Below are 21,768 nucleotides of genomic sequence, written 5' to 3'. Positions count from 1 at the left end.
AAGAACATTGGCTCTACACAGACCAGCCTTCCTTGTGGCTGTTACCTTCTACAACGCTGGGAATTTGAGCTCAACAGTCAAACTAAGCCATGGGCTGTGCCATAGCGTCACTGTTACCTAACCCACAGCATGCCACCTGGAGTTGGGGAATCATTTTTCTCCATTCACTAAAGTGCCTACAGTTTCTTTACAAAAAGACTAAGCAAAGCTTTTCCTCAGTCCTTCCCAAACAGTAACACTGTCTATCCGTGTAAGTGTCTATCCATAGTGATGTTCAAGGGCAGGCTGGCCCTCTTTAAGAAGCTGCTCTGTCACTTAAAATCTTCATGTTCAATTCCTACTGGCAGACAAAGTTCCAACTACAATGTGCCACAGCACACAGAAGTAACAAGCAAGGAATTAGACACAGACACACCTTACAAACAAAGTGTGATTAGACACAGACACACCTTACAAACAAAGTGTGATTAGACACAGACACACCTTACAAACAAAGTGTGATTAGACACAGACACACCTTACAAACAAAGTGTGATTAGACACAGACACACCTTACAAACAAAGTGTGATTAGACACAGACACACCTTACAAACAAAGTGTGATTAGACACGGACACACCTTACAAACAAAGTGTGATTAGACACAGACACACCTTACAAACAGAGTGTGATTAGACACAGACACACCTTACAAACAAAGTGTGATTAGACACAGACACACCTTACAAACAGAATGCTATTAGCCAGGTGTGGTGGCGCACGCCTTTAATCCCAGCACTTGGAGACAGAAGTAGGTGGATCTCTGTGAATTTTGTTTAGCCTGGTCTACATAGTGAGTTCGAGGCCAGCCTGGTCTTCAAAGAGAGTTCCAGGACAGTCTCCAAAAACTAAAGAGAAACCGTGTCTCAAAAAAAACCCAACCAAACAAAAAAAAAGACACAAAAACATCCACACGCAGCCTGATCCAAGCCTGACCCAAGTTAAAACACACAAGCCCTGGTGTACACAAACCTGCAGACACACAAAACATCACAGGCAAATACTCTACACAGAAGATGCCTGTAGAGGTACAGCACAGGGGACCACAGTCTGCAAATCAGGGTCCCCACACCATGTGGCTTTAGTACCATCTTTCACTAAAGCCCTGGCCAGAACGTACCTGTAACTCTGCCTGAGGCAAATCCCCCAATAAAGTGCAATCGACATCCCAGTAGACGCTAAACTCGGCCACATCTAATCTTTTTTTCCGCATTAGTTTCTGTACCTGAGGGAGAAAAAGACAACATGATGGGGGCCTTTAACCTCAGTTAGACTTATTGTTCCCTCAACAAACCGTGTGTGAAACCTCACACATCAGGCACTTTGCAAGGTGCTAAGGACAAAAGATCAAAGGAAAACGCTCCCCCCCACACACACAGCTCAAACCATCCGTGTAAAGCCTGGCAGCTCGCATCTTGGATCCCAGCACTCAGGAGGCAGAGGCAGGCAGAGCTCTGTGAGTTAGAGGTCAGCCTGGTCCACAATGAGATTCAGAACAACCAGGAGTACAAAGTAAGAGCCTACCTTAAAACTAAAATAAACAAAACAAAATCTAACCAGGAGGCAGCACCAACATGCACAAATATTTTTAGTTACATAGAAAAAGCAGTGAAGGATGCTATGAGCAAACAAACAGAAAATATCGCTGGGCAGAGGAGTGTCAAAATACCGTAAATCTCTGCCAGGCAGTGGGGGCGCACGCCTTTAGTTCCTACCAGCACTTAGGAGATAGAGGCAGGTGGATCTCTGTGAGTTTGAGGCCAGCCTGGTCTACAAACCGAGTTCCGGGACAGGCAGTGTTACACAGAAAAACCCTGTCTCAGAAAAAAAAAACACCCTCATACAAAAAACTGAATCAGCACAAAAGGCCTGTTCAGGGAACAGTGATTATATTTCTTAACTAGAACCCTGAATGGCAGGGAAACAGTTTGGATACATATGCATTATTTCAAGTGGGAAGTCAGTGAAGTATTGAAAAAGCATCTTGAAATATACTAGGGTATCAGTTTGGAGAGTGTCCTCTTCCAAGAAGCCATGTTCAGCCCCGAGTGGGAGTGTGTCCTTATTTGTAAACACCATCTGTGCAGAAGAATCAGGTTAAAACAAAGTCATCCTGGATGAGTGTAGGTACAAGGCGAGTGAGCGGGGTCCTTGTAAAAAGGACAAACCAAAGATGGAGGAGACAAGGCCTTGTGAACACCAGCACAGAGACTGGAGTGACACATCTGTAAGCCAAGGAACCAGAGGCTTCCAGTGACCCTCAGGCAGAGATGGATGAGGATACACCGACTTCTTAGCCTCACATTTCTGGTTTTCAGAACTAGAGAAAATGTTACTGCCACTTTTTTGTTTCTGCCTTCATTTCCATTTTCGTTTTTGTTTGTTTTGGGTTTTTTTTTTTTTTTGGCTTATTATGAGACAGTGTCTCACTATGTTGTCCTTGGCTGGCCTAGAACTTACATCATGGACCAGACTAGTCTTGAACTCAGGATCTGCCTGCCTCTGCCCCCCTGAGTGCTAGGATTAAAGGTGTGCACCACCATGTCCTGCTGTTTTTTGGTTTTATGTGCATGATGTTTTGCCTGCATGGATCTCTGTACATCTGTATCCAGTGCCTGTAGAGGTCAGAAGAGGGTGCCAGACCCACAATCACACAAGGCTCAAAAGCTATAAACGCCTGTCCTATCAGTAAAACTTACAGGATGCTGAGGCAGGCATGGTGACTCACACACGGAATTCCCAGCACGTGGGAGGTGACAGCAGGAGGACCAGAAGTCCAAAGAGCGATTTAGTAAATTACATATCCAGTTCAAGGTTGCCCTAAGCTCCATGAAGTCATCTCAAACTTTTAAATAATCTGTCAACTCTTCTTTGTCGACAATATCAACCTCCTTTGTCTTGTCTGACAGAACATTTATTTTATAGAATAAGGTATTTGACTCTAGACTAGGGAATACAATCAATGAGGACAGTTGCCAGGTGTGGTGGTGTAAGCCTGCCATCCTGGTAGAAGATAATGAAACCCTGTCTCAAAAACAACACAACAAGGGTATGGAAATAGTGTAGAGAATCAATGTTTTATCAGGTAGTCTAAAGCACCATAGGAATGTCATCTAATAGTTTTACAAAAAAAGGACTGTGTGGAAACCATCAGAGACATTCCCAGGCAACGGGTGAAACTAAGTAGAACAAGTTTCCTTGCTGATTGACAGACGAGTAGAAAAGTGGAGGTTGAAATCCTTTGCTAACAGGAATCCTTTGTACCTCAGCTTGCTTGTGTACAAAACCAGAAGACAGGACTATACAAAGAATCCCAGTCTCAAAAAAGAGAAAAGGATTCCCGCATAGGTGGGGAAGTAGCAGGGCTTGTTTACATAGCACTTTTGAGGGGCCAAGGGCAGAGCCCCAGAGCTCCCGGGGGAGTTTCAGTCTTGGTCTGTGGCAAGATCTCATACTCACAGGTTCGTTTGCAGCATTCTGCATGGACACGTTCTTAATGCAGACGCCAAACGCGAAAGGATGAGAGGGATTGGTGAGACCATCTTCAAAGCGCAAATGGACATCTTGAATCTTTAACTGCAAAGAGAGAAAGGGAAAACATTTAGGTAATTGTTGCAGGGAGAATCATATTGATGGGGTCCAACCAGAGGGCATCTGTACACGGGTTTCCAGTGTGTTCAAAGTTCAGGGGACACAATCACAAACCACTCAAAGATGATAGTTCATTGTCATGAATGTTATCTCAGGAAGGTTGCAATGCTCCCATCAAATCATTCCAGAAGTCAATGTAAACATTTAAGCACAGAAATGCCAGGGGGCAGAGAGATGGCTCAGCAGTCATGCAAGCCTAGCCACATGAGTTCAATCCCCAGAACCCTTTTAAAGATAGAAATAACAGACACCAGAAAGTTTTCTTCTGACCTCTGTACACATACCCCCACACATATAATAATAAATAAATAATTTTTTTAAAGAGAACACCATCATTGAATCCAGATAATTGGTCCTGCCACTCTTGTGTCTGTAGGAATCTGAGACCAGGAAAACCAGCAAGGCACATAAGGTCTATGTGAATCTCCATGTGTCCATTTCTTCTTGCGCGTGTGAGAAAGAGAAGGTATTCTCCTTCAGTGGATTAAAACCATAATAGGAGATGGGAGTAGCTCAAAAGTAGGGAGTGCATTTGTCATGTGCAAGGGCCTGCAGGGGTCAAGTCCTCAGCGCTACAAGAAAGAAAATAACATGTGGTGCGGCCAAGGAAAAAGAAAAACAATAAGCCAGGCATTGGTGGCACACACCTTTAATCCCAGCACTCGGGAGGCAGAAGCAGGCAGATCTCTGTGAGTTCGAGGCCAGCCTGGTCTACAGAGAAAGTTCCAGGACAGCCTCCAAAACAATACATGGAAACCCTGTCCCGAAAAACCAAAAAAAAAAGAAAAAAGAAAAAAAGAAAAAGAAAAACAATGTTTGGCATCAGTAGCCATTATGAAAATACAAACTAGATCAGAGGGATGGCTCAATGAGTAGGAACAATCGTTTTTCAAACATGAGGATCTGAGTTCAAATCCCCAGCACTACACAGAAAGTCAGGCATGACTGCACTTGCCTGTGATGCTAGCATGAGGGGACAGAAACAGACAGATCTCAGGACCTGCATCAGCCTAGTCAAAATAGTAAGTATCCAGCTTAGAGAGAGAGCCTGTCACAAGGCAACAAGGCAGACAGCAATAGAGTAAGACGTGTGACATCCTGCTCTGGCCTCCACATCCATGAACACAAGGGTGCCACCTGCAAATGTGTGCATGCCCAACAAACATACACCACAGAGAAGGAAAAGAAAGTCAAACAACAGTGAGTCGTCACCCTAGTAATATGATTATGATCAAAACACAATCATGGTATTGAGACCAATGTGGAGAAACCAATGCTTAACACTGGTGTCAAAATCATAACTTGGGCCAGTGAGGTGGCTCAGTGCCCAAAGACACTTGCCACTGAGGCTGCGGGTCTGAGCCCCACTCCCAGGACCTAAGTGATAGAAGGAGAAACCAAGCTCTCCAAGCTGGCCTCTGACTTCCAAATGTATATACACACACACACACACACACACACACACACACACACACACACACACAAGTAAATAAAACTTTTTTCATAGTTTTTCTTTGAAAGATTTATTTATTATGTATACAGCATTCAGCCTTGGACACCAGAAGAGGGCACCAGATCTCATTATAGATGGTTGCGAGCCAACATGTGGTTGCTAGGAACTGAACTCAGAACCTCTGAAAGAGTAGTCAGTGCTCTTAGCCTCTGAGGCATCTCTCCAGTCCATAAATAAAATTTTCTAAAAAGTGGAGGCAGTGGGATTGACATATTAAGCAAGCTTGTTTCTAATTTAAATTTTTAAAAAAATGCTAACATTGAAAAAAAAAAACTGGTGGCGGGAAAGCCAGGCAGTGGTGGCGCACACCTTTAATCCCAGCGCTCGGGAGGTAGATGCAGGAGGATCTCTGTGAGTTTGAGGCCAGCCTGGTCTACAAAATGAATTCCAGGACAGCCAGGGCTGTTAAACAAAGAAACTCTGTCTTGAAAAACCAAAAGAAAAAAAAAGTGGTGGCGGGGTATTCAGCCCTAAATGGCAGAGGGACATCACACCTCCACCCCCTGCACATCCACTAGCAACACTATTCCTGCAGAGAAACAGCTTTCTGGTCCTTGAAAAAGACATTTCTGGAGTCAGCAGATAGCTAGGCAGGTAAGGGTGCCAGAGTGCCTGCCACCAAGCCTGATGGCCTGAGTGTGGTCCCCAGGACCACACAGTAGAAGGAGAGGACAGACTGCCACAGGGTGTCCTCATACCTCCACATGTGCCATAAATAAATGTGAAGAGAAAGTTCTTAGGAGAAAAACGTTCCTTTGTTGTAGACAATACATACATACACCTGCACATATGCACAAAAATATTATAATAATATTTTCTGGGTTTTGTTTCTTTGTTTGTTTTTTCTTTTCAAGACAGGGTTTCTCTAACAGCCCTGGCTGACCTGGAACTCACTCTGTAGACCAGGCTGGCCTTGAACTCACAGAAATTCACCTGCCTCTGCCTCCTAAGTACTGGGATTAAAGGCGTGTACCATTACTGCCTGGCAATAATAGTATTTTCTATAAAAATCAGTTCCCTCAAGTGCGTCGATCTTTTCGTCCACATTATGAAACTAACAACTTTAGATCATACTTTAGGGGAACATAGCACACACTGAACACATTTGGCCTGGGTTGCCTTGACACTGCAAGAGAACCCTAGAGACTTTGGCATGAGCTGTCATGTGACATTCAATGAATATTTTATCCCCTATCCTATTCCTAATGATCAAACATGTATCCCCAGCACTGCAGTGCATCCAAACTCCATAAGATACATCAATGAGGGGTCAGATGCCTTAGTGGCCATTGATAGTTCACAACACACTAGGGAATGGGGACCCTGCCTCTCCCATTTTGCAGATGAAAAAACTGAGACCAGAGAGGTTAAATGACTAGCCCTGAAACCATTCATGGGGGCCTAAGTAACCTGGCTTCTGGGGTAATAAATCCTTTAGCAAGTAGCATTCCAACATCTAACATTAAAAAAGAAAGTGTGGTGGTGGTGGGCGGGGACTGTGAAATGCAAATGCCCACTCACATCTTGCTAAAGCAAGAAAGACCTGTGTCTACCTCACAAAGAAGGGCCTGCTTTTCAGGTTTTCCCTTTGGTGCAGCCTCCAAAGGGGCATACCTGAACAGTTGTACACCCACAAGAAACAGCAACTCAGAAGCGAAAGCACAGCTAAGGCTCAGAAACCCTTTATATGTCCTCAGGAAGGCTGGCAGGGCTCACCTCAATGTTTTCCACAATCCTTGTGACGACTGAGGCGGTGACAGAATACCAGTAAGGCTCTCCCTTCTGCTGCCGCTCACTCTGCAAGGGAAAGCCAGTGTCAGCACAGGACTGCCCTTTACTGTTGGGGAGGTCACAGGCACGCAGAAGGCACGGGAGGCTCTAAGCCTTGCTTACCTTCCATCTGTCCTCCAGGGCCTGAAGCAGCGCCTTCTTACGCTCCCTCTCCAATAGCTTCTCCTTCTCATCGTTGAAGTCCTGGATTTTCTCAGGGGCACCAATTAAGTAGAGGCCCGAGATGGAGATCACCCAGGGATCCACATGCGGGCGGTAAAAAGGGATCTGGAGGGTCACTTTCCCAATCAAGCCTGGAGGAGAAGGAATGTCTCATTAGACACCTGTACATTTTCTAGTTCCCCTTCAAACACACAGATTACTTTTACCATTATTTATTCTATTTTTTAAAAAACCCTGGCAACTATGACAGTGCATTTAAAAATGCTGAAGAGACAGAGGCAGGAGGAGCACAAGTCCAAGGCCAGCTGGGGCAATACCTTGGGGCAGGGGACTTGGCTCTGGTAGAACATGTGCCTAGGAAGAGCAAGGCCCTGGATTCTATCCCCAGCACCAGAAGAAAAACAGACAAAAATCACAAAACAAGACAGCAAGCCACGAGCGGCGGGGCATGCCTATTCTCCCAGCACTCAGGTGGCTAGGACAGGGGGATAGCAAGTTCAAAGTCAGCCTGGAGCACAAAGTGAATTCAAGGCTAGCCAATCAGGCTCCTGTGTATGTGAAACTAGTGTCAGGGTAGGATCTGTACGAGCTAGATTATAAGAAACTAATTAATTAAAAAGAAACAGTTATAATGAATTAAATTGGAAAATGCCCAGTGAGTCTTTTTCATATCAAATATAAATTGTCTACTAGGTAAACACTCTTCCAACTGGACCACACCTGGAATTCCTAAGAGATATCCTCCTTCCCATGGCACCCACCTGCATACACCCTGGTCACAGAACTCATTTTATATTAGTTAATAATTGGCTGATTGACAAGTATGTGTCAGGAGTTACAGTGTTTACGTATTTGACCTTGAATATACCAATCATAAACTAAAACAGACAATACAGCATATGGATAAACAAACATCCCAGGCTTAGGGTTACCTGGCCTGTAAAAGTATAGTTATTGGTTCCATTTTAGCCAAGCCTTTAAATTCAACTTAATAAAAGCAGGTCACTGGACATGGTGGCGCATGCCTTTAATCCCAGCACTTGGGAGGCAGGGATAGGATGATCTCTGTGAATTTGAGACAAGTCTGACGGCATAGCTACAGACCAGCCAGGGCTACACATGGAGAGACTCAGTCTCAAAAAGCAAGGTATTTTCCTTTGTGTGTGGTTGAGGAAGAAATCAAGGCCCTTATATATGCATGCATGTTCAGCAAGGGCTCTACCCTGACATAGCCCCGGTCCTCACAATGGTATTTCTAATGAGAACACAAATGACTATCTATCCCAGCAGTACTGGGGATGGAATGCGGTGATACAATACTTGCTTTGCATGTACAAGGTCTAGGTTTAACATTCAGCACATGAGGGAGTATTGTACAAAATAATAAAAAAGGAGTTTTCTCTAGAAAAATAAGATTTATAACTGAACTTATATGCCAATATGAATTAGTGCACAGTAGTAGTTATTCATTTGGCCTGAGGCAGGGTTGTATACAGCCTATGTTGGTCCTGAAGCCTGACCTTCCTTCTGCCTCCCAAATGCTGGGTTACAGACATGTTCTGCCCATATGAATGAGTTTGCAAGAGAACACAAGCATTATGACAGACAGAACTTTACACATTTTATTTACTTTTTGTAAGAAACAAGGTCAAGTTTGCTAATACAATATTAGAAAACCATCAATTTTCCCCACAGAGTTTTTCTTAATCCTTCAATATTTGAAGAATTTTCTTCTGGAAGTAACCGTGTCAGAATTCTTGAACCTTTCAGATTCCTATCTGTCAGTATATTTGCTGGTATGCATGCATGCACGTGCACACACATACACAAATAAATAACTGTAGAAAAAGTTTTTTAAAAATCCAAGATATATAAATACTATTATGATCTTGTGGTTTTCTGTGTGTGCAAGGTGTGTGTGTGTGTGTGTGTGTGTGTGTGTGTGTGTGTGTGTGTGTGTGTGTGTAATGCTGGGGATGGAATCCCAGGCTCTGGGCATGCTAAGCAAGTGCTCTACTACCAAACTACACCCCTAGCCCTATTCCCTGACTATTCCAAGACCAGGTTTTGTTGTTTGTGTTTTTGTTTATTTGTTTGAGACATGGTCTCACTTCCTGGCAAGTCTGAAACCCTCTATCTGGACCAAGTTGTCCTAGAACTCACAGAGATCTACCTGCCCATGTGATGAGATTGATGTAAACTCTCAAGCTTCCTGTCTACTTCCTGGTCAAGCAGACACCAACTCCAGGGCTTTTGATTCTCGAGTCCCAAACAACTTGCTCTCCAAGCCCGCCTCCCTCCTTGGGCTCCACGTACCAGCTTTGACTTCAAATGGCAATTCCAGCTCTTTCAGGGCGTCCTTCTTTAGGGGGAGGTTCTCTAATTCAACAGCACCTAAAAACAAAACGCCACAGAACGGTCATCCAGCAGAGACAATGCTTTGGAAACACACAAACACTGAAGGGCAAGGGCCACGGTGACCCCTCCACCAGCCCACGGTTTCTGACTGTAGTACTCATCTGAGCACCCACTGAACCATGCGTGACGGCTGAAGCACGAAAGCCAGAAGAGCTTAGGCAAGACCCTAACTATTTCTAAAATGGTCCAGAGAGTATTTTAAGCCTCTATATCATAACAATCGCATTCATTCTTAAACTTTTTTACTACATTTATTTGTATGTGTGTGTGCGCGTGTCATGTGTAGGTTCCAGGGATAGAACTCAGGCACCTGGCAGCAAGCGCCTTTACCCACTCAGCTTTGTTGCTGGCATTTCCTTTTATTTTCTTGACTCATGGGTATTGCCCAGGCTGACCTCAAACTTCTGGGCTCTCTTACTATCCTCCTAACTTAGCCTTCTGAGTAGCTAGGATTAAAGGCGTATGCCATTAAGCCCAAAGAAGGTTTAGGAATGTAACAGACAGCTAGGGGTTTCAATGGTCACACATCATACACAAAAACCTGTGTTTGATCCCCACCAAAGAAAATGTAACACCACCCTAGCAGTACATTCCTGTAATCCCACAATTCAGAGGTGGAGACAAGGGGAATCAGAAAGTCAAGACCATTCTTAGCTACATAGCAAGTTCAAGACCAGTCTGGGCTAGAGACTTTGTCTAAAAAAAAAAAGTACAAGACAAAATTCCAGTACTAGGATAGAGACAGAAGGATCAGGAGTTTAAGATAATTCTAGGCTGGATAGCAAAATTCTAGACTAGCCTGGTTACATGAGACTGCTCAAAAACAGAGGACAAGCGGTAAGGGTGCACACCTTTAATCCCAGCACTCAGCAGGCAGGAACAGAAGTTCTGGTCTAGAAAACTGAGTTCCAGGACAGCCAATGACTGTTATACAGAGAAACCCTGGATGGATGGATGGATGGATGGATGGATGGATGGATGGATGGTCGGACAGACCAGCAGCAAGATAGCACAAGAGATAAAGGCGCTTGATGCCAAGCCTGAAGACCTGAGTTCAATCTCCAGGACCCACACAGTGCAAAGAGGGAACAGACCCCTGAAAGTTGTCCTCTGACCACTTGTACTCTTATGTATGCACAGAAGCACTCACACATAATTAATTAATGAATTAAAGTTAGTAAAAGCCATCCTGAGATGGAGGTCAGGTCTGGCCTGCTGGCTAATTTAAAGACCCCCAGCTTAGGCTAACAGTTCCCACAAGATTGCCATCGCCTGAGTCTCTGAGATGTAATGTGGGCTCCTGGATCCTCCCTAACATCTCCCAAATCAGAATCTCTAAGGTTAAAACACAAGAAACTGCTGTGGTTTTTAACACGCAGTCCCAGCCCTCAGCAATGCCCTTCTCCCAGAATTGAGCATAAATCAGAAAATGCTTGAGAGCCCATGGTTTAGTTAATAAAACTGAAGGCAGGTATGGTGGCACACGCCTTTTATTCCAGCACTTGGGATGCAGAGGCAGACAGATCTCTATGAGGCCAGCCTCGTCTATATACAGTTAGTTCCGGGACAGCCAGGGATATGTAGAGACCCTGCCTCAAAAAAAAAAAGTAACTAAATAAATAAAACTGGTCACCCCAAAGTACTCTTCTTTCTAGAGAGCCCAACCGAAGAGCAGGGCCAGCCTGTATGATGACTCCAGCCCCGGTGTGCAAGGACAGGACAGCCCGCTCCAGCTCTGCTACCGTTTAGATCCTAATGTCCACCAAAGGCCCATGAACTAAGGGATTATCCCAGCCCATGACACTACTGGGAGGCAGTGGGGGCTTTATGTGTGGGCCTATCTGACAGAAATCAGGGTACTAAGGACATGCCCTCAAAAGGGGTACTAGACTGGGGTCCCTCTCTGAATCTGCTCCCATCTGTCCTAGGGTAAGCAGGCCTGTCCTGCCAGGTGCACGACTCCCACCACCACGGCAGGCCCAGAGGCAAGGGCGCCAAGCAACCCATGTGAACCAAAACCTGTGAGCCAAATAACCTTTCCTCCCTTGAAACTGACTATCTCAGGTATTTTATCACAGTAAGGGAGAACTGACAAACAGACTCTCCTGACTGTGCAAACCATTCATTTGCACACACACACACACACACACACACACACACACACACACCTCTTACTTTCCCCAAATAAATGACTATGCAGACTCTTAAAAAAAAAAAGGTCAAACCTAGCAGATTCTAAGCAAGTATGGGGGGGGGGGTCCATATTACATGTTTTAAGACTAACCTAAAGCAAAATAAACCTATTTCCAAAGGTGGAGAGAAAATTATCATAAAGGAGAAAAAATTGGAAAATCTCCTTGGGTCAAAATGACTTTCAGAGAGACACCTGCAGTTTCTTTTTTTGTTTCTGCAGCACTAGGGACAGAAGGCTGGATCACACATGTGTGGTGAATGCTCCATGTGCAGCCATGGCCTGGCCCTTTTCTCATTTATACATTGATTGATTGGCCTTGTTTTTCCATAAGCTAATCCAGAGTTTCCTTGGCTGCTGAACTGTCAGAGAAGAGGGAGGAACTTACACTTAAAACATTAAAGAAGCCAAAGGAGAGAAAGCACAGGAGGTTTAGACAGGACAGAGAAGAAACAGAAGCCTGCAGCAAGCCAACAGCTAAGGAACAGCAACAATCACGGGAACGGTTTAGTCTCCCACACACACTCACTCAACACACACACAGCCATTCACACACTCACACTCACTCTCACACACACACTCACTCAACACACACTCACTCAACACACTCACCTCACTCACTCATTCACACTCACGCACTCGCACTCACTCTCTCACTCACATTCACACACTCACGCACTCACACTCATTCACACACTCACACTCACACTCACTCACACACACTCCACACACTCAACACACACTCACTCACACTCACTCTCTCACTCACTCACACTCACTCAACACACTCACTCATCACACGCTCACGCACTCACACTCACTCTCTCACTCACATTCACACACTCACACTCATTCACACGCTCACACATTCACACTTACTCACTCATTCACACGCTCACGCACTCACTCACCTGTGCCCACAGCCTGCCCTGCTGGGAAGGACTGCCTGAGTGAGAGTCAGGCAACAAAGCACCAGAAGGAGGTAGACCTTTTCCAAGCCAGCATGCCACTCATTGATTTCCCAGGAAACCATTTCCAAGCTTATTCATGGATGGCTCACCCCAAAATTCCTGACCTAACACTGGCCAGAGATCTATTCACCAACACTGCAGTGAACTCTGGCCTCAGGCATTCCCCAGCCATCTCTGTTGACTACCAGACTCTCTTCATTCTGCTCCAGGTTATTTAAAGGACCAGGCTGAATAGGGCTCAAAGACAAGGGGGATCTGAAGCGCAGAGCCCTTGTGCAGAGAAGCCTCCCCTTTCTGACTCCCTGTGCCTACAGGCTCCCAGCCTCTGCTCCTGGGGTTCACTCCACCTGGAGTGCAGCAACCCCTCCTGTGCAAGCCACTGGAACATTTTCAGTTCACTCAAAAGCCACCCACAGCAGCTTTCCCCAGGCCCTACAGACAAACAAAAGGCTACTCTCCTATCCACTCAAATGCATAATGTAACTTTTTTTGTAGTTAAAGACAGAGTCTCACAGTATCACCCAGATTAGCCTGGAACTCCCTATGTACCCCAGACTGGCCTTGGACTCACAGTAATCCTCCTGCCTCATCCACTCAAGTGCTGGGATCGCAAGAGTCAGTCCTCACATCCAGCTATTGCCTGTAGCTAAAGTGCAACCATTTAGAGGTGGCTGCCTTGTGCTGTTGCTTAATTTGCCTCCCCAACAGGTTAGTGGCTCTGAGGGCAGGGACTTTACAGGCCCCTAGGTGGTGGGTGGTCTGTTTAGGAAAGATTGGGAGATATGGCCTTGTTGGAGGAGCTGTGTCACTGGGGGTGGGCTTTGAGGTTTCAAAAGCCCATGCCTGGCCCAGTCTCTCTGTCTGCAACTTGCAGATCAGATGTGAGCTCCCAGCTTCAGTTACAGCAACATGCCTGCTGGCCTGCTCCCAAGCTTCCCACTGTGATCATCAAGGATTAACCCTCTAAGTGTAAGCAAGCCCTCAGTTAAATGCTTTGTTAGTTGCGGTGTCTCTTCAGAGCAATGGAACGGTAACTAAGACAATGCACTTTAATTTCTAGTTTTATTTTATGTGCATGGATGTTTTGCCTGTATGCATGTCTCTGTGCCACGTCTGTGCCTGGTACATATAGAGGCCTGAAGAGGGCATCCGATCCCCTGAAACTGGAGTCACAGACAGTTGTGAACTGCCAAGTGGGTGCCGAGAATTGAACCTGGGTCCTTGGGAAGAGTAACTGGCTGCTCGATCAGAGTAACACTCTCGGGCCTGTCTAGCACTCTGTCCCTCGGACCCCAGACCCCCGCAGGCTGCGGAAGTAAAGGGGTCGGGTTCTTTCATAACTAATACCAGTTATTAAAACAACCATTCCTCAAGGTTTCATCCCATAAATTTTTTGTGTTTGCTTTTGATTTTGAGACAGTGATTCTGTGTGTAACAGCGCTGATTGTCCTGGAACTCGCTTTGTAGACCAGGTTGGCCTTAAATGCCACCATGTCCAGCTAATTTTTTTTTAATTAAAAGTCTGTCAACATAGCCTTAACTGTCCTGAAATTCACTATGTAGAATAAGCTGGCCTCGAACTCACAGAGATCTGCCTGTCTCTGCCTCTCCAGTGCTGGACTGAAAGCATGCCTCACAGCACTTCACTTCATTCCATAGATTTAAAAGTCAAAGAGAATAGTAGTCCTTATAGAGGATGTAAGAAAAGTTACCCTAAAGCACCAGAATGATACTTAGTTGTTACAAGATATATTCTGCTAAATGGAGACAGAGGAGGAATGGATTGGCGGGAGGGGGAGCAGGAGGAGAGGAGGGAAGGAAAACTGATCCCGGGTGCAAAATAAATGAAAAAAGTTAATTAAAAAAAAGAAAAAGAAAGATACATTCTGTCTAAGCTGTGGTGTGGTGGTACATGTCTATAATCCCAGCACTAGGGAGGCAGAGGCAGGAGGCTCGCCACCAGTTTGAAGCTGGCAGAGACTTCACAGAGTCAGGTTGAGCCAGGGCTACAGAGTGAAAACCATCAGGAAGGGCCGGGGTGATGACTCATGGGGTAAAGGTGCTTCCTGCCCAGCTTGAATACATCCTTAGAACATACATGGTGGAAACAGAGGATCAGCTCCCAAAGCTGTCCTCTAACGCCTCCACACATACTGTGGCATGTGTGCCTACACACGTGCAAAAGCTATAAATGCAACTTTAAGCTTTTTATTCATTTAATGTTTATGTGTGTTGGTACTTGGCCTGCATGAATGTCTGTGGGAGGGAGTTGGATCCACTGGAATTTGAGTTACTTGTGAGCTACCATGTGGGTGCTAGGGATTGAACCCAGGTCCTTTGGAATAGCAGTCAATGCTCTTAACCTTAACCACTGAGCCATCTCTCCAGTCCCTCTCTCCCTTTTTTTTTTTAAGTCAGAGTCCCACATGTAGATCAGGCTGGCCTTGAACTCAGAGATTCGCCTGCCTCTGCTCCCAAGAACTGTGATTAAAAGGATGCAGCAGAGCCGGCACTTTAATGATAATTTTTAAAAGGATATATTCTGCCTACAAGTGCAGAATTAGAAACCTGTCATTAGTAAATCCAGAGATGCATCCTATGCCTTAAAGCTCCATCAGTTCTCTTGTCAGCAAACAATGTCACCACTGTTAGTATTTAGGCAGTCTACTGGCCTGCCTTTGGAGTTCTGACAGGATACGCCCTCAGCTACTTCCAAGAGCACCATCTGTGCCTATTCATTATGTTCCCTTTTAAAAGGGCCCTGCCCACCTCCCATCCCTTCCCATCCCTCCTCTCCCTCTCCCTCCCTCTCCCTCTTTTCCTCTCCCCCTTCTCTCCCTCCCTCTCCTCTTTCCCACTGCTACTATCCTTTTCCTTTAATTGAAAAAACAAAAAACAACCCTCTTCGTGAACTCTTCCCTTTCCCCACTCCCTTCCCCAGTAACACTTGCCACATTTAAAAGACACCCACGTTGACCTCTGGCCTCCAAACACACCCGTGAGCTCTCACCTGTGCACAAGCATGCAGAGTGCTACCACACACACACCCACAGGTAAACTAGGGCAAGTGAGGTGACCCGGGGGTAAGGGCGGGGCCAGGAAGACTGCTAACCTGAGTTAGAACGCCCACCACCCACCCCCAACCCACATGGTAGAAGGAGAGAACCTACTTGCACAAGTTGTCCTCTGACCTCCGCACAGGAACCGTGGCACAGCATTACCTTCCCACACACTTTTGGTCAGTTAAGGGGAGGGAAGAAGGGAGGGAGGGAGGGAGGGAGGGAGGGAGGGAGGGAGGGAGGGAGGGAGGGAGGGAGGGAGATGGGGAGAGGGAGAGAGGCAGGCCACACTTTGCTGGAGGAGGTGTGCTTACCTTTGAGAAGTGCAACTGAGAGCTGGTCCGTGTTCAGGTTACTGACATACTTCCCCAGATAGGTATTGAGAACCCAGGCCACAAGACCTTCCAACATGACTACTGACTCAGGAAAAGGTGCGGAGAAATCATGGGTCAGTCTTTAGTTCTCTCTCGCATGGTCACAGAATCTATAAAAGGGGGAGGGAAGGAGGAAATTAACAACAGCTTGGCTGGGTGTGGTAGCGCACGCCTTGTGGGTCTCTGTGAGTTCCAGACCAGCCTGGTCTAGACTTCCAAGCCAGCCAGGTCACAAGAACACAACCAAACAGACCCTGGATGTATTTCCATGCTGACTGCCTGTTCTGCCTCCAGCAAGTGGAAGAATGCAAGGGGAGGGCTCACAGGGGTTGGGGAGAATGTAAGGGCAGCGCCCACACTGGTCTTCAGCCACAGGGAAGGTCACTGGGAAACGTACTGAAAATCACCCACAACTGGAAGCTGTGACTTTTGAATTAACTATTCTCTGAAATACTTCCTTTCGGGACTAGACTTGGGTCAGCCTGCCTTAGTGAGGGCTTCTCACAAGGTCAATCTGACAGCATCTGAACACATGTATGTGTGTGCACCATACGCATGCAGGAGCCTGTGGGGGCCAAAAGACGTCATAAGGTCCCCTGGAACTGGAGTTACAAAAGGTTGTGAGTCTCCATGTGGGTGCTGGGAACCAAACCCAGGTCCTCTCAAAGACCCCCAAACGTCTCTCCAGCTCTGTGGAGACAGTGCTGATCATTGTCCCTTCAGATTCTGCTGTGGCTATCTTGTGAGATGGGGCTGTGGAAGCTGTCAAACATCTTACAACGCTCATGACAACCCCACAGAGCATCGACTCATCCGGCCCAAATGCTAAGAAGCAGGAACCTAGGTCAAAGCAAAAATGTTCAAGAGGCTATGTGAATGAAATTCACATTCTACAACACTAGCTAAGGTGTCCTAATTAAAATTTGCAAATTCATTCATTAGGCTCATTCACAAAAATCATCTAAATGGAAGGCAGTATTTTATTGCTACTTTTCTTTTTTTTCCCAGATGGTATCTCACATATCCAAGGCTGGCACTGAACTCACCATATAGCTGAGGTTACAGCCTTGAACCTCTGACTCTCTAGTCTTCAGCTCCCAGGTAGATGCTGAGATTATAAGTGGGTACCACCACATCTGGTTTATGTGGTGCTGAGGATTGATCCTAGGACTTCGAGCATGCTAGGCAAACTCCCTACCAACTGAGCCACATCCCCAGCCCTACGTCCCAAAGATGCTGACGTAATGAACTATTGTAACCAAACACCAGAAATCCTCTGCTTTTGGTTCCGTATTTAAATTCAGTATTGAATCACAAATGCTTGTTACAATAAGTGGTGTAATATTGCACTTACCAGTATTATAAAAAAAAGAAAAAAGACTACTCTTTTAAACACTAATAAACATGCTTAAAGCTTATTAAAATATTGGCAATTAAAGTCAGCTTTCACTTCATCTGGTATAAGAACAACTAAGAGGGCTGGAGCGATGGCTCAGAGGTTAAGAGCACTGACTGCTCTTCCAGAGGTCCTGAGTTCAATTCCCAGCAACCACATGGTGGCTCACAGCCATCTGTAATGAGATCTGGTGCTCTTCTGGTATGTGCAGACATACATGGAGGAAGGATGTTGTATTCATAATAAATAAATAAATCTTTAAAAAAAAAGAACAACTAAGATTATTTAGCAAATATTTGTAAAAAGGTTTTGCCTGGGGGGGGGCTGGAGAGGTGGCTCATTGGCTAAGAGCACTGGCCACTCTTCTAGAGAACTAGGTTCAGTCAATTCCCAGCACCTGCATGGTGGCTCACAACCATCTGTAGCTCCAGTTCCAGGGGATCTGATGGCTTCTTTGGTCCTCTGTGGGCAGCAGACACCCACATGGTGCGCAGACATTCATAGACAAAACACTCATAATTTTTAAAAAGGTTCTGCTGAGGTTACATAGATGATTTTTACTATTACAGAAAGTAACACATGAGGGCCATCCAAATAGCTCAGAGGGTAAAGCACCTGCTGCCACCCTGATGGCCTGAGTTCCATCCCCAGGACACACAGGAAGGAGAAAATAGGCTCCAGAAAATTGTCCTCTGGCCTCCATATGCAAGCTGTGGTATGGACACACCCACACACAGACTCAAGCGCATATACATACAATAAATAAACAAGATTTTTTAAAAGTTAACATGAAAGAGAGTGAAACAAACAAACAAAAAAAGGTTTAAGTGGAGCCAAGAATGTTGGTGCGTGCCTTTAATTTTGGCATCTTAGTACAGGGAGGGAGACAGAGGCAAGTGGATCTCTCTGAGTTGGAGATCAGTCTGGTCTACATATCAAGTTCCAGAACAGCTCAAAACAAACAAACAAAAACAAAAGTTTAGGCGGGTTTTCAGATCACTGGGCTACTGGATTCCAATTACAACTGTGTGCGGTAAATCTTGCTCTAAGGCATTCGTGTTGATCACCAGCCACCACACCAGACATTCCAGATTTCCCATGGCATGTGCCCCACTTGGAACAAGACTATTATCAGGATCCTTTCCAAGGACTTTGTCCAATGACGAGTGAGTTCTCTTAGTGCCAGGAGACACACTCACCCCAAGGAAAGGGCTATCAACACAAAGAAGACCCGAGGCAAAAGCCCCCTAAGAGTTAAGCCAGTCTCCAGGGCAGACTGATAAGTACTTGTCAGTAATGCCTAGCACGTCAATGCAAGACTTGTTTATTATCAGGGACACTTAAAAATCAATTAACTAATCAGGGCAGTGGTGCACAATTTTAATCCCAGCACAAGGAAAGCAGAAGGAGGCAGATCTCTGAAGGTTTTTTTGGTTTGGTTTGCTTTGGTTAGATTTCTCTGTGGAACAGCCCTAGCTGTCCTGGGACTCACTCTGTAGACCAGGCTGGCCTCGAACTCAGAGATCTGCCTGCTTCTGCCTCCCGAGTGCTGGGATTAAAGTGCTTGGCTTTCATGACTACATCTCAGCTTTATATTTCTAAATTTTAAAACCAATCTGGTCTACATCTACATAGGGAGTTCCAGGCCAACCCGGACCCTGTCTAAATAATAGTATTATTCAAGCATTTTGCAGAATACTTGACTTATTTCTTCCAAATGTTTTTTTTTTTTTTGTAATGCTCCAGACATAAAACTAAGAATCTGGGGAAGACCCTTCAGTGTTTGTTTAAATAGATCACAAAAACCAATTTTTCTTTTTAATCAAGAATGCTTCACAGTGTAAGTAAAAGAAACATTTCTCCTCAGGAGGCAGAGGCAGGCAGATCTCTGTGAGTTCAAGGCCAGAAATTGAAAACAATCTAAATGTCTGTCAATGTCTTGTGTAGTCTGGTCCTACAGAGCTAGTTCCAATACAGCTAGGGCTGTTTCACAAAAAAAAAAAAAAAAAAAAAAAAAAACCCTGTCTCGAAAAACCAAAAAGAAAAAAGAAGCATTTCTCTATTGTCATTTGAAAAGGTAAATCTATTAAAAACACAGTGTAAAACTGACTAGCCTGTTTTACTATGGGAGCCTCAAACAGTCCTGGGCACCCAGCCCAGGCTGGAGTACTCTTTATTTTTGTTATTGCCATTAATTTCATCCCTAAACGCCAACTCTCCCTGGAGTGCCAGCCCCAGATTGTTTTCCGGTAAAGAGAAACCCAGTGTCAGGCCAGCATGATCTCTCCACAGGTAAAAGTACTTGCTACCAAGACTGAACACCTGAGTTTAATCACAGAGAACAGACTCCCACAGGTGGTCCTCTGACACCCCTCACCCCCCCCCACACACACACGTAAAATACTATTACTTTTTCAGGAAACTACTGTAGTTTTGTAGTATGTACCCAAGTTCAGGCCCTACCGAACTTTACTCTCAGTGTGTAAGAACACGAAGAACACATTACAAAGACATGGACGGTTAGCGATCTAAGATGCCCCTCTGCTCAGTCAATTGAGACCCACGCCAGGAAGCATCCATTAGCTCTGCTAAGCACCTAGACCAGGCTTGAGGCCACTTCAAGGATTGCCTTACGGAATCCGGTTTCAGAAAGGGCGGCCAAGACTGGCCAGAATCCCAGAGTGTTTATAAGCTCGGGTCCATCAGGACTTCTAGGCAGCTGCCCGGCGGCAATAACCCCCACCTGGCATCCCCTATCCAGTGTGGCAGGTGACACTGAGGATCTGGGCTCTGTCCACAGACCGGGCAGACAGCCGGACATGACCTTGAGCCAGGCCCCTCCCGGGAGGTGGCCAGACCCGGGAAGGAGAAGCATTGGCAAGTGGACCTGGGGAGTCCCTCTGCGAGGCGGCTAGGGCTCTGAGAGCTGAGGGATCCGGGGGTGGGGGGCTCTGCCTCAAGTGGGGGACAACCCCGAGGGGCTCCACAGGAATGCAACGCTTCCCTTGCCTTCCCACACCTCGGGCGGCTGTCAGAACCCAAGCCCGGCTGCAGCAGGGGGGGACGCAGCCACCAAGCCTGGAGAAGACGGCTCCCTAGGCTGGTAAGGGGAAGGCGAAGGGGTCTCCTCCTACCTGGAGGCGGAGAGAGGAAGGGAGGGACCCCAGGGACCAGGCCTGGCGTCCCCACCCAGAGGCTGACCCCCGGGGGAAGGGGGGCTCCTGAGGGATGGCATGACGCCCCGCTGCGGGTGTGCTGAAGGGACACTCGCACGTCGGTATCAGGCCTCGGGAGGAGTGACACCCACACTCCAGGGGTGTCGCCAGGCTGCAGGCGCCGGCGCCCCGAGCCCGGGCCTGCCTCAGGTGCCGGCGACACTCGGGCTCCGGGGTCCCCGCGAGGGCGCCCGGGCTCCGGGAGAGGCCGGCTGCCGCGGACCCCGAGCGGGGCCGTCCGAGCACGGCCGTGGCGATCGCGGTGGGCGCTGCTCGCGAGACCCTCAGCCCTGCCCGCCGCCCCCCCTACCTGTCACTGTCGCTGTAGCTGTAGCTATTGCCGTCGCTGCCGCCCCAGCCCGCTTCTGCGAGGCGCTTCCTCTCCGCCACTCCTCAATGGCGCTGGCTGGAGCGCTAGACCCGACCAATCGAAAGACTAGGTGCCTGCGCCTGGCCAGCCGAGCACCGAGCCATCGATGGGGCGCCCCCTAGCGGCAGCAGCGGCTCCTCTGCAGGGCTGCGGGCCCCTCCCTCCCAGGGTGCTGGGGGCTTAATGCGCCCCAAGCCAAACAGCCGCATTTCACGGATTGGTAAACTGGGTCCCAGGAGAGTGTAGGGATATAAATGAACCTAGCTCAAACAGTATTGGGCCTCCAAAGGCACCCTGCTTTCCATTCAACTTTTCATCCCACCCACGGTGACCCCTTGATTGGCACTGAACTCTGTTACTCAAACCATGCCCTTTTCTGCTTAAGCCACCCTCCCCGCTATACTTTTATTAAAACTCACCTCCTGGACCCGCAAGATGGCTCAGCCAGGACAGATGACTCGAGTCCAATCCCTAACACCCACATGGTAGGAGAACACTGATTCCCCACAAGCTGTCCCCTGCCTCTGTGTGCCTGCCCACGAATACACACAAGATTAATAAATGCAAACTTTCCTGCTAAAAAACGGTTTCCTTCTTCTGAACACTCGGGAGGATTGA

General features: G+C 46.7%; 1 protein-coding gene across 1 annotated transcript in view; it reads right to left on the bottom strand.

Moving 5' to 3' along the window:
* Vps13d (vacuolar protein sorting 13 homolog D) overlaps window positions 1–21,204 on the bottom strand; it is a 214,580-nt gene extending 193,376 nt beyond the window's left edge. The window contains 7 exon segments of the mRNA XM_040735088.1: window positions 1,160–1,264; window positions 3,499–3,615; window positions 6,920–7,000; window positions 7,097–7,287; window positions 9,473–9,550; window positions 16,110–16,279; window positions 21,091–21,204. Of these exon segments, the coding sequence (XP_040591022.1) occupies window positions 1,160–1,264; window positions 3,499–3,615; window positions 6,920–7,000; window positions 7,097–7,287; window positions 9,473–9,550; window positions 16,110–16,206 (669 nt within the window). The 5' untranslated portion in view covers window positions 16,207–16,279; window positions 21,091–21,204.
* Between the last annotated feature and the right edge of the window lie 564 nt (window positions 21,205–21,768).

Source organism: Mesocricetus auratus, unplaced genomic scaffold (genome assembly GCF_017639785.1).
Source record: "Mesocricetus auratus isolate SY011 unplaced genomic scaffold, BCM_Maur_2.0 Super-Scaffold_100042, whole genome shotgun sequence".
Taxonomy (NCBI): Eukaryota; Metazoa; Chordata; class Mammalia; order Rodentia; family Cricetidae; genus Mesocricetus; species Mesocricetus auratus.
Note: the sequence above shows the minus strand (reverse complement) of the source record. Positions and strands in the feature narration are given on the sequence as shown.